Here is a 16413-nt window from a genome sequence, read left to right on the forward strand (position 1 = left end):
TAATTACTTTGCTGCTAAAAAACCTCTAAAGTCATCCATCTAGGCTACTATATCCTAGTAAAGAGGTTGTCAAGACCGAAACCTTCAAAACTCTTCTTAAGACTTCAAAATATTCCCCCAAAGAAATTTAAAGGCAAAGAACTCCCCTTTGGTGAGTCAGCCTATTTTCAGTGATAGCAATGGCATTTACACCTGTTTAAAAAGCTCATCTGTGGATTTGTGCTTTAAAATTTTATTTATGGAATCTTCTGGTCACAGTCAACTTGTGATCCACGTACTCTCAAGTATCAGTGTTTGACACTGATACTCTCAAACAGAGTTTCTGGAGTACAGCATCCCACATTTCTGAAGGAAGAGTAATGAGTATTTGCATCTCCCTCTTGCCCTGGACAGCTACAAAACTCTCCTTCCTCACAGGAAAAGGGGAGGGAAGAAGGTCTGAGAAAGTATTTTCTTGAATTTGCTAACCTTATTCTTACAGACTTTTCATAACCATCTCATCTACAAGACAGAAGGAAAAATTAAATCAATATACAGACCTGTAACCACAGGCTGACCTCCTCTGAAACTTTGCCACCATTTTCTGCAGGAGACCCAAGAGCTGAAATGCAGGCTGGTATCACTGCATTAGATAGATCTTTATCAAAAGCTATTTGGGGTTGGAAGATATGTTGATGGCATAGCTCCCCTAATTAGCAGGTCTAATGTGCAAATTATTAAGTACCTTTTTCAACTTCTGGTGAATGCACTTTGACAATAGTTTAATGGGGTCTAAAAGCACATTACAGGATTGGAATCAATACACTGATAATAGAATTTCTACCTTCTACTACTGACAGAGGCAATAGAGCCCCTTTTGAATGTGTCTTTCATTGCAGATAATGCTTTTGTGCCACAATTGGTGGATGGACACTGTCATGAGGACAGCTATTTACAATGATAGATTTATGATGCATTTATTAGGCACTAATTCATTAAACACTAAAGTGGCTGTTTAGCTGAAAACTACATATAATGTACATTCAACATAAAGAGTGCAAATTAAGCTCTTTTCCCAAAGTGAATTAGCCTTACCTTGGCACAGTCAATTAGTATGCAATGGTTACAAGTCAAATAGCAGACAAAATGTCTTTATCCATATGAGGTTTACTAAAGTAATGAAATGAAGTATAAAAAGACACTTGCTGCATTGAAAGGCAGAAGACAGTGACAAGAACCAAAGGATTCTGTTGAACTACACTAACATGTACTGAGCCTCATAAAAAGATGGACGATACCTCATGGTTAAATGTTCTCTTTTCAAGTATAAAAACAGCAAATCAGCATCAGAATATTTATTTTAACTTACATTTCATCTAGTCACTCAGTAACTCACTAATATATTAAAACTTCCTTCTGAAGTTATGCCAAACAACTACAAATCAGAAGTCTTGAAAACAGCAGCTATAGCCCTCATTTTAGTTAGATATTAAACTGGATTTGTGTTAGCTGTGACCAACAAAGCTATTACTTTAAGCAGAGTTAAATAAACAGTTTTAGAATTCAGACTTTCCTCCCATTGTTAAAAATCCCAGGTAATACTGGATTATTGATAATTGGTAAATAACTGGTAATACTGGAAACTGCCATTTGGTGTGGTTTGCCCCCCAGAACCCAACCTCTGGCTGCTACAGACCCCAGTTCAGCACCAGCCACGCAGAGCACACGGTACCTGAGCAGGCACTCTAAGAATGTGCTTTTGGGTACCTCTGGATCACATCTTTATCTCAAGTGTTTGAGTTATTTTCTAGAGAGTGCAGGTCAGATATTTTCATACTGGGAGTGTAGTCCAGGGAGGAAAATGACATATGGTACATGTTTAATATTCAACACTACTTACATCAGTTGCCTCTCCCCTTTAGTATGCTTTAGGAACCCCAAATCTGAAGGTACTGTTTTAAAATTTAATGCAATCCAAATTTTAGAATCTTCCAAAATGGCAGGAAATTGATACAGAAGAGTAAGATAAAATCCAAGCCTGACACTGTTCAAGCAGAAGTCTTGGCCAGCAAACTTGTTATGACTTAAACAGCAGTAGAGAATTCAAGCTACGAATTTCCAGGCCAAGTTACTGCATCTCAGTGGTGCTACTGTGCTGGAGATGTGCACATTTCCCTGAGCAGCAAACCCCAGAGTGCTGCTCACCCCCTTCTGGAATCTCTGTTTCTTCCTCACGAGAGGAAGCTGAATTCCAGATGCTGCTGCTCATCACAGTGTGGTCAGGTCTACTTTTCTCATCCAATGATATGCCATAATCAAGTGTAAATTTGAAATCCTCAATTTTAAATTCTCAAAAATGAAAAAGGAAGCATAACAGAAGACTTTACCTAGGAGGTAACCTAGGAGGTAACCTGCATTAGCATCCTAAGGCAGGCTTTTAGAGCTCTAGTGACATTTATTTTCTACTATGGTAGTACTAGTACACTGAGCAAATAAAAGCTGTAATCAAATTACATGGTGCAACTGTGTTAAAAATTTAGATTTAAGGACTTAAGTAACTACTTTTCAGAAGCACTGAACACCATTTATCACCTTTGACTAATCTGGTATCTCAACCCTTAAAAAAAAGGGCAAGGATTAAAAAAAAATAATAAATTAAGGTTGGTCAAACTTCAAGCTCTCTTCCTTAGAAAATTACAGGTAAGGGAGACAATGCTTATCTCACAATAAAAGGGTCTTTACTAACATCATCATTATTATTATTATTATTATTATTATTATTGTTGTTGTTGTTGTTGTTGTTATTATTATTTAAAACCTCTAAAACAGCTAACTGCAATTTAAAACCAGGCAGTACTTCTGTAGTTTACATATAATCTAAATTTTGCTTCTTACTTTTAATATTACATGTGCAATTGAGGAAGTGACATTTTTGTTCAAGAAACATTCTCAGGCAATAGAACTTTATATGTATAACTGTTAGAAAATAATCACTGCAGTTTACCTTTAATTAATCATCAAAATGTTTTTTTAAGTACACAGTTATTCTCTACTCCAAATATTGAGTCAGCATTCAAACTCATGCCTCACAGCACCTTTAACAGTTATTTCGTATCACATTTAAATTAAAAAGTTAATTAGTAAGGACAGTAAAGATTCCTCTGTCATAGATAAAAGAAAAAAAAAAATCAAAGCCATTCTTACCTGCGCTTCCCCAAGGTCATTATTTACCACAGTGAAGTTTAGTCCAAGTTCTTCCACATCTCCTTCATAACTCTTGAGAAAAAGCAAATTTTTGTACATTTCTGGGTCTAGTGAAGCTAAATGATGAATGTCGACATCAGCACTTGTCCCTAGTAATTTTGAGAGGAAAAAACTAGCAAATGGCAGCTCCACCAGCATATTTTCATAAAGAGCCTGAAAAACAAAGCAATTAAAAGCACATCAGATTTTATTGTTGTACATGAAGGAATTCAGAAGGTTATTGTCTACTTCTCATCTTGAGTAATTCTGTGTTAATCTGGTGCCTGAGTAGGTTCTTCTGGCATTGAAATAGCTCAGATGCTGCATAAATTTAAGAATATTCATCTGAAATTTGAAATATGAATATTGTTGTGAAATATCAAGGTCTCACATATCACAAATTAATTATGATGCAATTTAAAATCAGGTCATTGCTTATCTGTCATTACTCTTCTTATACAAATTGCAGATTTTCAGGAAAAGCAATGTTTGCTAAAGGACAATGCAACTACATCAAGAATGTCTTACAAGAAAGTTACATCTCTACTTCCATTAGCACCACCACAATCAGTATTATTCCATTCATATCAATCACTACATGTAGAACTGTCACCCCCCTCATCCCCTTAAAAATAATTCTGTAAATCCAGTACATTTAAAACTAATAAAAACTATCTTGTGCATATTATACAGACTCATTGCTGAGTCCCATTTTTGGTGAATTCTACTGCTCTAATCAAAACATCTTCATTTCCAAGCCAAGAGTTTAGCAGCTCAGACTGTATCACAGGTCCAATCCTTTCTATGCTTGACACTGCTACAGATGTCAAAAAATTACTGAACCAAACACATACCTGACCTACATTTGCAGCACTCACAAAAGATGTATTTTGACTGCAACTTCAAATTATCCTCAAGAATTTTCAAACTTTAGCAACACCATTCTAGGTTCATCTACTGTATGAGCACATTTCCATGAAATGCACAGTTATCTTTGCAATATTTTTTATTAAGTCAGTACCAACTTTTTGAATCTTTACAGAACATTAATATCACTGTCAGGCTGATCAGAAAAGGCAGCATAACCAACATAACATCATTGTAACATCATTGTTTGCTCCCTTTTAACTCCCCAAGAGCAGTGTTGCTTAATTCCTCCATAATCTGCTGCAAGCTTAGAGAAGGAATCCCACTGAGGGTAAAAAAATCCAAAACTGAAAAAAGACAAATAGATGTAGCTCTAATCATTCAATGATATTCCAACAAAGACTTTAAGAAAAATATACGCAATTCCTTAAACTTTTGAAAGAACGTTTTTCTATGAGGTGAGTTAGACCTTGCAAAAAAACCTGAGAATAACGAGTTCAAAGCCAAAGGGGGCTTTATATTTAGAGCCATATGATTTATTCAAGGTGTAGAAGTCAAAATCCTCATTTGTATAGTTGACTTTAAAAGCAAACTAGAGGGATAAATCATTAATTTGCAATGTGTAAGGTCACTGTTTGCTGTTCCTGCATTAGTAACAATAAAGCTATTGTAATTCCTTAAATATATCAAAGCTACCCGAATTTAAAATGGAATTCCATCTATGACTCATAAAATGTAAATGCAGAGGTGTAATTTTTTACACAAGGCAGGTTTAAGCCTTTAGAGCATTTAATATACAAGGACTAATAAATGATAGCACTAAAAACTATGATCACATCAGCTAAATGGATTATAAATTAAATTTCCATAATGTATGCAACTGAAATACAAATGTAGACATAAATCAAGGTATTTTCTAAACACAGGTTAATTACACAAATTCAAAACCTGTCTATTTTTTATGCAAAATAATCCACTTAGCATTTTTCAAACTGGTCTTAAGTCTTCACCACTTGCAACACTTGATCCTAGAAGCCTATCAATAATTCCTTGTCAGGAAAAAACAGCAATAGGTATATTGAAGAAACTTGTATGCTATTTTTCAAGTGTCTGTCTTTTATGAGTGTTTATTGCTAGAAATTGTGCCAAAATGATTTGAAATAAAAAGGATTAATTATGGTAGAAGCTTTTTAATATAAGTGAGTGCAGCTGCAATGCAATTAATGCAAATTGTGATGCTATCAGGAAAATAAATGTGAACAACATCACTGGCTATTTCTGTTTGCTGCCAAATAACTTCAGTAATTTACTACATTAAGAATCAATAAAAAAATAATGCATTTCAAATGCATCACTATTAATCTTAAGGTAGTTCCAAAGTGAACATTTATAACTTCATCTAAAAACTATATAAAGCATTTTTAAATAAACTAAATTGTGCAACTTGAGAATAACTTTAATTACTCCTTCTATTAGCTAAGTGATTGCAATATTCAAAATAAAGTATTTTTGGAAAGAAGACAAACAGTAGTATTTTAATTAGTTTGAAAGTCAAGCTATCCTAATAAAGTTTAATAAAAAATGCACTAAAACTATGGTGAATAAAGTCATGATGAACTCTGGTTTTGTTTCAAAGAGGTGAATGCCACCATTACAGCCCCAGCACCAGGCAGAGATGCTGAGAAATGCTGTGTACAATATGAGTAAATAAACTGTAACTTTATTTTCTGGATTCCATCTAACCTTTCTGTTTCTCAGTCAGCATACACTGACCAAACTACCTGTTGTTGCTAAAAAATGTAATTTCCACACATTCCTGCCAAGGCATTGAAACCAATCAGCTGCTGATTCCCCTGAGTTTGTCTGCAAGCAGAGCAGTTGTACAGCAGAGGTCCTTACAACCTGAATAAGGTTCATAATTGCACATTATTTGTGCTATGCTTTGTTTGGGCTGTTGGGATTTGGGGTTTGCAGGGTGGGTGGGTGTTGGTGGCCACAGTATGGACACTGAAGCTTCTTTTAAATTAGAGTAAGATCCAGCTCACAGCCATGGCTGAAACGGGGTGAGAACTGCAGGATCATTTGTTTCACTAGGAGCACAACCTTGGAGCTGCCAGCTGCCCATGGAAGCCCACCCTGATGGGGACTTTTCTTACTAAAGTTAATCTAATTGCCAAGAGGGAGACTTCTCTCCTTCCTTCTTTTTCCACACTGAACTGCCTTGGGGAACTCTAAGTTACCCTATTTTAAGCTTGGGTTTTTGCCTGTCTGAACTCTCTGAACTGGCTTTCTGCAACATCAGCATCAAGGAGGCAGGAGCCCAGCGTCAGCAATAGGCAAGGGAATGGTGACCACCTCTACCAGAGGAAAGCAGCTGCCAGATTAATCAGTGCAGCGTGAAGCTGCATCATTAGAGTATACTTATATGATCCTTTAATACAATATATGGTCGTGCTCTCCACACACAACTTGTCCTCTTCCTTCCTCTCACAGCAAATCAGCAACAACACTGATGGGAGAAACTGGCTTGCTCTTGGACAGAGATGTCTACTTCTGTTTGGCTAAATCAGAGCTTTCTGTTCATATACTGCTTCAGGAGACCAAAGCCAGCAAGCTTAACCAATGTTTATTTTAAAACTAGTATCTTCTCCAACTTCAAGTACTCTCACTCTTTCACAAGTTTCTGAAATGACTAAACAAAAAAAAAGTTATATTTTAGTAACAAATCTGAAGAGATGGTTAAAATAAGGTGGGGTGGTTTTTTTTCTGGTTAATAGGCCAGGAGCAATTATTTCACTTCAGAAAAGGTAGCATTCAGTAAAAATAACTTCACCCACCTGTCTCCCCCTTTGTGTGAATGCCTGCAGAATACACCAGAATATTAAAAACCACCAAAGTAACAGAAAGCCTACTGTGGTTAATAAGTTTTCACTTCACACACTGTCTGAAGTCTGTTGTTCCTCTTTTAAACAATCTCAGCTACCTGTGATTACAGTATAGTTCCACAGTAATTGACTGCTACAGGGACTGGCCTTTACTCAGTCTGGTGACACAGATCACAGTGTGGGCATTTGAAGGGATGACAAGTATGATGCTCAGACACAAATATACTGAATGCACTCACTACACATCTGTGATGTGGAGGAACAAGAAACAGTTCTTTAAGGCAAGCACCCTTCAGAATACAGGCATGCAATTAGTATCTGTAATGTATTATGGAAGAAAGATCTGGGCTGAAGGACAGCTCTACATAGTGTCAAAAAGAGAAGGATGACAGTTCTGTGGACAATGAGGACTTTTCTTCTTTCAACAAAATAAGAATAAGCCTGACAGGGATAAGAGATGGTAATTACCAAGGTATCATTTAAATACTATGTAGTCACACAAGGTATTGTTCAGGTATGACCCCAAGATTTAGGAAACTGCTCTTCAGAAAGAAAAGATTTCACACCATGTTTTAAATCTGGACAAAATGTAAGTATTAGAGTCATTTCAGCCAGACTAGCTATACACAGCAGAGGTTACAACAGCACCACAATGTGCTGAATGAGGTCCAAAATGCGTAAACAAATTAATAGATGAACTAATTAAACTTCCCTCCCTTGTAAGGCAGCTTTAGAGCCTTTACTTACACTTTCAGGTCTACAACTAATTCTCTCATTTATTATTTAAACTAAAATCTCCCTTAAGAAAAACAATCTGTCAGTGCTTCTAATTTCCATTAATCCTTCACAACCCAGATCTGTATTTTAAAGCAAAACAATGCTAAAGTCATATCCCTAGAAAGATGCACTGCTTTTGGGATAAGGCAATAAATGACCAGACTTAAATTCAGTTATTTCCATAATCAGCCTCCAAGACCATAACCCTTTCTATTTCCGTAATTTTAAACAGTTACTATTAAATAATACTTAGCACTTACAGAGTGCAATAGATCTTCAAAGCTGTAACAGAACCATTAATAAAAATGATCGAAAAATAGCAAAACCATTAGAACTTCCTTCTACCTTATTATTTATATCCTAGAAATATCTCATCACACTCACAAAGCCTTTGGGGGCAGCAGAGTTTTTTCAACCCTAATGAAAAAGATTAAACTAAAAATTTAAGTTAAATTAAAATGAACATGTACTCATATTTTTGAAGAATTTTTAGAGCTAACATTCAGCAATCTCTAGATGAAATAATTTCTTAATATATACTTAATAATGTGCTTTAAAGTGAACAAACCCCAAATTACATTGTTTCTAAAACCATTTTGGTAAAACAACCATTTCTCCTAGGTGTGTGTCTCAATGCAATGTGTCCTGTTACCTGGGAGCTCTAAGTCACTGTTCCCAAGCCTCTGAGCAATAGCAGATGTCTAGATGCATATGTATCACCATAGTAATGGAAAATCTGGTGCATTATCTTCCCTATATTACTGTGAAAATAGCTTGCCTTTTTTCTGTCTTTTAAAAGAACAGGAGTCCAAAATTCCACAGCTTGTTGCCTGTAATTTGGCTTCTCCAAGCTTTAACAGCCCTTGCAACAGTGTGAATATCATCAGATTTTAGAATTATTTTTATTAATTTTATAGAAAATGCCTCTTGTAAATTGGTTTTACTTCACATTTCCCACTCAATGGGAATTTGAAGGCCAGTAAGTACAAGTTCATAGAAGTTTCAGAGATTTGGTGTTGCAAGACTCAGGTGCTGCAGTTGGTGCAAATCTCTGAAATGGATGACAGGGGTGTGGCAGCACAGACCAAACTCCTAACTCATGAGCACAGGACCAGGAAAATGTAAGGATCCATTCCCAACTACTTCACTGGATCATATCAATAATATCAGTATCATCAATAATATCAATATCCTCTTTAATAACCTTGAGTTAATTTTTAATTTAAAAATGAAAGGTCATGCTAGTATTTTTATTCTAGGAATTTAGGATGTCTTTAATTACATTAACATTTATTACCAAAACAGAGTGCTTCAGAAATGCCAGCACATGCAGAAAACTACCATTTCATCAGCTTGATACTTTCTCATTTAATAGGAACAGCTACCTCTGTAACTTATGTCATAATTAGGATATAAATTGCTATCGATGTCATTTGGGGGGTTTTGAGGGATGAGAGAGGAAAGCACTACAGATATCTGTGGATGCACTGGATAAGTGATAGTTATCACTCATTACTAAAGTTCCACCAAAGGCATAATAGATTTTTCTTGTCTCAAATTTAAATGTAACTTAGGAAGAATTGAAGGTAGAAGAAAAACATCTCCTCCTTACTTAAGTTTAATCTTCTTACATAGTGAAACACTTAATACTACATACCTAACCCCTGGATTTGCTTCTAAGATAGATCTGTATTTTAATAGCAGTGAAACTAGCAATTTTTAAAGCTCAAACCAATTTAAGAATTTCAGTAAATATTCCAGACCTAACTGATTGAAATGGACGTAGGTGTTCCTAACTGTGAAAAAAGATCAGGATACCATTACCACACACTCTAACTGTTTATTTATTCCCTGTCTAGGAACCTGATTTAGAGGCAATAAAATGCAATCAGTACACAAACCAGAAGCAGGAATCATCTGCTAATGGAACTTTTAATTGAGAAGTGACCACTGACATGAGGTAATTCTTTCCATGCAGAACTCCTTGCAGAGACCTCTATGCACTTTATCACGGTAAACAATCACTAACATATGCATTAAAGAAAATTTAAATACATTATGACCCAATAAATATCACAATCCATCAATAAACACTTTTCCTCCCTCAAGATTTAGAGTTAAAATACCACATTTCAGTAGTCTTTTAGCACTAGACATATATTTACAAGGTTACTACTAACACTGCTATTTGTAATCAAAAGATAATTGGTTTTGTTAAATGCAGCAGTACACAAAGGAATTGTCAAGCTGAAGATCTGTGTCAGAAAATAAATTCTGATTAGTTTACATCTGCATTCATAAATCATGAAATAACTTCCATAAGGTATCAATTCTGCTCTCCCAGGATTGTGTTTCCACACTGTAAGTTTATTATTAAAGGACCATGCCACTCACTTTCTACGGTCAATTCCTGTTTTGATTCCATATCAGATGATTCAGGACTTCCTAAGACAAATGATCATCAGCTAATTTGCTTTTAAGCAAAATGCTGAATCTACAAAATCATGTGTGAGGTAACTGAAATTAATAAAACAAAGAGTTTATACCAATTACCTCCTCTTTGTATCAGTATCACCAATCCCATACCTACCATTCCAGGTACTACTAGTATCAACTGTGGCTGCAGCACAAACCAATTAAGCATATACTGATTTAAACCAAGCCAAAGTGGGTCTAATTAAGTGAACAATAAGAAAAGGGAAAGGGCAGTCTAAAAATCAGAAGGAAAAAACCCCACCCTCCAACAGTCAGAGTGGCAGTGCAGTGCTTGACACACCATCCCACCAAATAATCAAGTATGTGAAACTCAGTTCTCATTGCGCAGTTTTCTTGCTTTATTTTCTTTCCACAAGCTTTTGGTGCACAAACAGCACTCAAATATGTTATTAGGAACGTTTCCTTCAATGTTTTGACTCCATATGTGCAGCTTATCTATAATTTAAGAGTTTAGGACTTAATGCAGATCTTGCTGTGAATAGACTCCCCTGGTTCAATACTCAGATAAAGCCTGAGAATGATTAAGAACTACTTTAGTTTTTCTGCAGAAGGGATTCTACAGACACTGCTCATCTTAGAATTGTACCTTCCAGAAAGGCATACTATTCAAAGTTACAATCAGTAACCATAAGGCACACTCTCTAATACAGAGAAAAATAATCAATAACTAGATCCCACACTTATAAAATCTGTATTTGATCTACTATTGCTCTTCTAAACCTTCATTTTAACCAAGGACTTTTTTATAACTCTTTTTTTCCAATTATATATATTTAATAACATTTAGATATGTGCAAAGAACAGTCTGTTAGATCTTAAATTAGTAAACTACAAAAACTCATAGGAAAATGAACTCTGACTTTCATCAATATAATATCCACAAGTCCATGTAAATTACTGACCTCCTATATACCATTAAAATTAATGGTCAAAGAACCAAACCTAGATTGTATCCACCATCAAAATAACGCTAGTTATTATTATAATGTTAGTTTTTCTCAATCCTTCCTGCCTCGTCTATGAAACTTCTTCACTTGATTCCACAAAGGACTCAATTCAAAACAACTCAAAAGTCATTTTGTTCTCCATATTGCTTTCCCAATCATTTATGACAGAAGCTGGGTCTTGGCAAAATAAATCTAAATCTTTTCAGAAAACCTTAGTGTCTTCCAAGGACTGCAGGTTCTATTGCTTAGAAAAGGGGGCTTAATATTATATTTCAAAAATAGATGTTCTTCAGCAACATGAATGTGTGACTCACAACTGGTATTTAATATTCTGGAATAAGAGGTGGTAGAATTCAGTAAATTCAAAGACACTGAGTGTATTATACAAAAATCTCTACTGTCAGAGTCAGTCTGTTTAACATGCAAAAACAGTCACTGCAAAACAAAATAAATGCAAGAACTAGCAGGTTTATGTCAAAAGGGAAGAAGAGGAAACCATAAAAATTATCATACTAGTCTATCTATGGATTTCCTGCCATATTCTTTATCTAATGCTGATACTTCATGAAATTTAAGTAAATTTTCCTAAGAATTAGCAGCTTGATGTCAAAGAATTCCAAATGCAAATAATGTCCTTTTCCATAACATCTGTCACAGTAACATCATTGAATAAATGCAAATGTAAACTGGAAATGGAGAAATATGGTGCATATTAGACTGAGTTTAGGTCAGAACATGGTGAAATCCAAATTTTAATTCTCCATCACTGTTCTACCAAGCACTGTTTCAGCTGGATGGTTAACTGGTGTTTCCCTCTTTTCAGGTTTGCAGCACACCACTCAAGAATCATCATGGAGAAAACCCTCATTTAATATTCTCAGGTGTTGCTTCCAAATTTCCTTGCTTTGTTGTTTCTTGACAGCCTGACAAAAAAAGCACCTTTTGTGTTCTCCTGAGCAAATCCCACTACACTGCCAAACCTGCAGCAGCAGAGTCTGCACGTGGGGAGATTTTTGGTGCAGCCAGAACAACAACTAATGCATGTAGAAAGGAAGTGGAACCAGAAGCCTACCCACAGCCCAAAACTACCAGGAGAGCAAAAGGATCACATCATCTGGACTATCCACCCTTCTGGACACCACTTGGGACAAGAAAACTTCACTTTCCAGAGAGGATTTGGGGCTAGAGCAGCTCTGCCTGAGCATTCCTGACAGCCCAGGACAGCCTTGGCCCTCAAGCAAAGCCTGGGACTCAGAGGGTCCCAGCTGTGCTTCCAGCAGGCACCACTGAGAGGTTCAAGTTCCTAACCCCTCTGGCAGCAGGAGACTCTCACCAAAGGTGTGCACAGCAAGCTGAGCTTTAACTTGTAAGGAAAAGAAAGGAAAATGCTTAAAAGGCACCAGTGCTAAGGTAATATTTACATTTCAGAGTAAAGTCACTGACAGTTGAGAAATGTAAACTTTGGAAGTGTTTGAGTAGCTGCTGTTTAAGCAAACTCATTTCTGGTTGTTTTTTTTTATTTTAAGGATGATTTCAGACAATATATGCAATTACATGATCACACGGTATTATTTCTACAAGACCTTTTGCTCATCCAGTGACTACAAAAGCTGCATGAACAAGCTATGCATTTTGTACACAGATTTAAATTTCTTCATTAACTAGAAAAATACACGCAAAAGTCAGTAATTTATTCAGCATTAAAATGATTTATATTTTCTGATGTGCCATTTTTCAAGATATGTTTTAAATTTTCAGATGTTTCTGCTTCTGAACTGACTAATTAACAAAGAAGATGCCAAGCTGTTAGAAACTTCCCAATGAGAAGAAAAATTGAATTAGGTGTAACTTTGTGGTGCTGAAAGTTAAATGCATTTGGATACCAGTATGAAGTGGTTACTAAGAGACAGAGAATTTCTATAAATTATTATATTTTAATGTATTTGTTTTCTGATAACATCAAAGCTTCTTACGTGAGAGTTTTCGGTGGCAGCACTCTTTACCTACTGGTTTCCACAAATAAGAAATTGCTGCAGATGCCAAATTACTTCCTTTGCATTATATCTATTTTGTTTGCAAAGGGGCTTTTAATAACTCACTATTACTCTCAAATAGCCCTGTGCAAAGCATAAAATGGACACATTTTTGAAAACAGATGAGTGGGAATTCAATAACCTAACCAAGATCACAATGCTGGCAGGTTTTGAATAGTGTGGTCGTGCCTTATCTTTCTGTTTAATTCATCAAGTCTCTAAATACACTACTAAAAAGGTGTCTGTGCACCTGGGCAAGGGTAATTATTAAGTAGCACTGTCAATTCTTACCTTATCTAAACATACTGCAAATACAAAAACAATTTATGCTTTCAAAATGTTAAATAATAGATTCTCTGATTTTAAAAAGACAAACAACTTTACTTGTAGTACTCTGTGAGATAAAACACATTTTGCAACTTCTGTCTCTATGCTAATATCTGAAATTCAATTACAGAAGGCAATGTGTTGTTTTGACAGAGGAAACTGAAGACTCAAAATTACAATCTTTTTTTTAAAATAATGTTTCAAACTTCTCGTGACAGCTGAACCCTGCCTCCTTCCTAGATATACACAAAACATTTTTGTGGTGAAGGTACTTCCTTAACAATACCACAACTATTTGCTATCCCACTCCAAAAACCTATACATGCAGAAAGAAAATGAAGCTTGAATATGTAGTATCAGACATAATTACCAACTATTGTATTAGTAGTGAATCCATCTCCCAACAGGAGTGGAAACATCACTCAAAGGTTATTTATTGAAATGGCCAATTTCTTAATTTCCATTATTTAAGAAGTTTGGATATGGCAGTAGCTAGGGTGCATGAGCAAGGAATTTGCTTACAAAGAGGCAGCTTTATTTATATCAGTTGACTGGCAACTCCCAAGCACAGCACTGTTTCAACAATTCACTGTTTGCCAACAACATCCCTTGAAACTGCTTCCAGCTACACTACAGAGACATCCAACTGCACATCAAACCTCACTGCAAGGCAGCAGCAGGATTTTAGTCTCCAAAATACTTCAGGCAGTTAAATGTGACTTTTTATATTTTCAATACTTTCAGTATTAGACAGCTAAGTAGCAGTTAATACTTTTTTTTTTTTTTCTGAAATGGAATCTGTATTCCAAATTTTGTTTCACAATTATTAGCTTTATAAAAATTATTTCAAGTGCTTAGAATGAAATAGCCTCAGTATTAAACCTGACCATAAAAGAAAATTGAATGTAATTAATGTTTGTAATGGTTTCTCTCCTTGCTCCTCGCCCTTCATTTTTCATCTAGCTCAACAAGCATCTATTAGCCTTTGAACATTCATATCACCAAATTATCAAGCACTAAAACTCAAGAAATATGCAAAATCTACAAAACACCAAACAGAATTTGTGAAAAGTAATTTGCATGTGGCTCTTAAATATGGCAAATGCCGATGGCAAATTTTAAATGCTACCAAGAATTGCATACCTCATACAACTGTTTAAAACATTCATTTCTTGTATTCCAAATGAGGGAAATGCAACTGCAGTCATATTCCTAAAAGCTCCAGGTTGAAAATCACTACATGCAGAGTAGAGCTGGTGATTTCAATCAACTTAACCTTAAGCATGAGGATGCACACAGAAGCAAACATATGCAAACTTTGCTCAACTGGCAGTCAGGATAACACAAATTTCCTGGACTTCCCAAGCATATAATTTATTAAAATCAACCAGAAATTTAGTAGTAATGTTCATACCCAACATCTGAAAGTTACTATCTCTCAAGTCTGGGAAAATATTTTGTTTTTCCCATCCACTCCTCCTAATCAGAAAAAAACATCACTGAGTAATTTCATTACTGCTTTAGCTTTGTATTACAGAACACTGATTTTACCTTTCCAAGCATTCTTCCAAGGAAGTAGTAATGTCGGGCGTATGAGTCTCCAACGAGCATCTGTGCAGCAGGGTTAGGGTAAAGCAGTCCCTCATTGGTGGTCTTAAAAAAACCCTGATTGGGGTTAAATCCTGATTTGAGGAGTTCATTCAGGAATTCTCTGAAAATTCCACCACCATCAATACCAGCTTCATCAAGGCCGTGTGCATTAAGCAAGTGAACACGAATGCGCTTTTTTAGGTCAGGTTCTGCAGAGAAACGAGACAAATGCAATTGTCTGCCTCAGTTCTGTATGCATAAAAACACATGTAACTACACACAAACTATATATGCTAGAATAAAAACTGACCTAGTAAATAGCAGCAGAACTCCTACTGCTGGCTTGAATTTTGGAATATTCAGTTTGTGAAACACTCACTTGGTAGAAAAAGTCTTGTTTTAAGACTTGTAAAAAACAGAAGGGGATAAGACCATAGGTAGGGGAAGAAAAAAATCCTACAAAATATTTAAAAGAAACTCAGGAATAACTTGAAAATTTTATTTATATAAAATATTTTAAGATTCACACGAACATGTGATTTAATTCAATGTAGTAAAATTCATAGTACTACATCCCATCATTAAACAGAGCCCTGCACTATTATCAGACACACTGTACCTAGAAAATCCTGTTCAGTCCATATGTATTTGTTGGCAAAGATTACCAAAGCAGATAATATCTAATGAATTACATAGAAAAATATACAAATTAAAATTATGTGGATAAGCAAATGGGAATAAAAGCACCATAAAAATAGGTTGTAAAGAGATTATTTAGGCTGTAATAATCATAAAGAATATGGGTGAGAATTACTTCTGTAAAAAACAAGGAAATTTAACTTTTAAGAACTTTCACATCTCAGAGCTGATACACCTATAGCATACCAGTCAAATAAACAAATATAGAACTACGTGGTAAGAACAATGAAGTGTTATAACAAGCTGATAACTGTAAACCTACCATTCTCAGGAGAAAGCTTATCATAAGCATCTTCATAAATATAATTTCTTCTGATAGTGACATTAATTCCATCCAAAAATGGCCCATCTCCTTGAACTTCTTGTTTATCAGCATAGATCAGTCTTTGAAAAATCTGTTAAAATGAGTGAAAAGAGCAATCACATAATTGTGCAGATCTAAATATTCAACATCAGATGGTTATTCACTACTGTTACTGTCCTCTGAGCTGCCTCTGGCACTCACTTTCAAGTGATTTGTCTTCTCTCTCATTGAGCTGCAGAAACTTAATACAGAGCCGAGACCCCTGG

At 35.5% G+C, this 16413-nt stretch overlaps 1 protein-coding gene and 1 long non-coding RNA gene across 3 annotated transcripts in view; one reads left to right on the forward strand and one right to left on the reverse strand.

Moving 5' to 3' along the window:
* Nucleotides 1-16413, reverse strand: part of UBE3C (ubiquitin protein ligase E3C) — a 71696-nt gene that overhangs the window by 13065 nt on the left and 42218 nt on the right. For both annotated transcript variants that reach the window (XR_002862259.2, XM_023921917.2), the window contains exons 17-19: nt 16106-16238; nt 15106-15353; nt 3184-3396 (exon numbers count right to left, since the gene is read on the reverse strand). Coding sequence is in view for 1 of the 2 variants with exons in the window: in XM_023921917.2 (XP_023777685.1) it covers nt 3184-3396; nt 15106-15353; nt 16106-16238 (594 nt within the window). In the remaining variant the exon portion in view is untranslated. The remainder of the gene's footprint in view (nt 1-3183; nt 3397-15105; nt 15354-16105; nt 16239-16413) is intronic.
* Nucleotides 7260-16045, forward strand: LOC147655990 (uncharacterized). Its single transcript, XR_015279716.1, has 2 exons — nt 7260-9711; nt 12018-16045. It is a non-coding gene; the product is annotated as an uncharacterized LOC147655990 (long non-coding RNA).

Source organism: Cyanistes caeruleus, chromosome 1, assembly GCF_971803275.1.
Source record: "Cyanistes caeruleus chromosome 1, bCyaCae1.hap1.1, whole genome shotgun sequence".
Lineage (NCBI taxonomy): Eukaryota > Metazoa > Chordata > Aves > Passeriformes > Paridae > Cyanistes > Cyanistes caeruleus.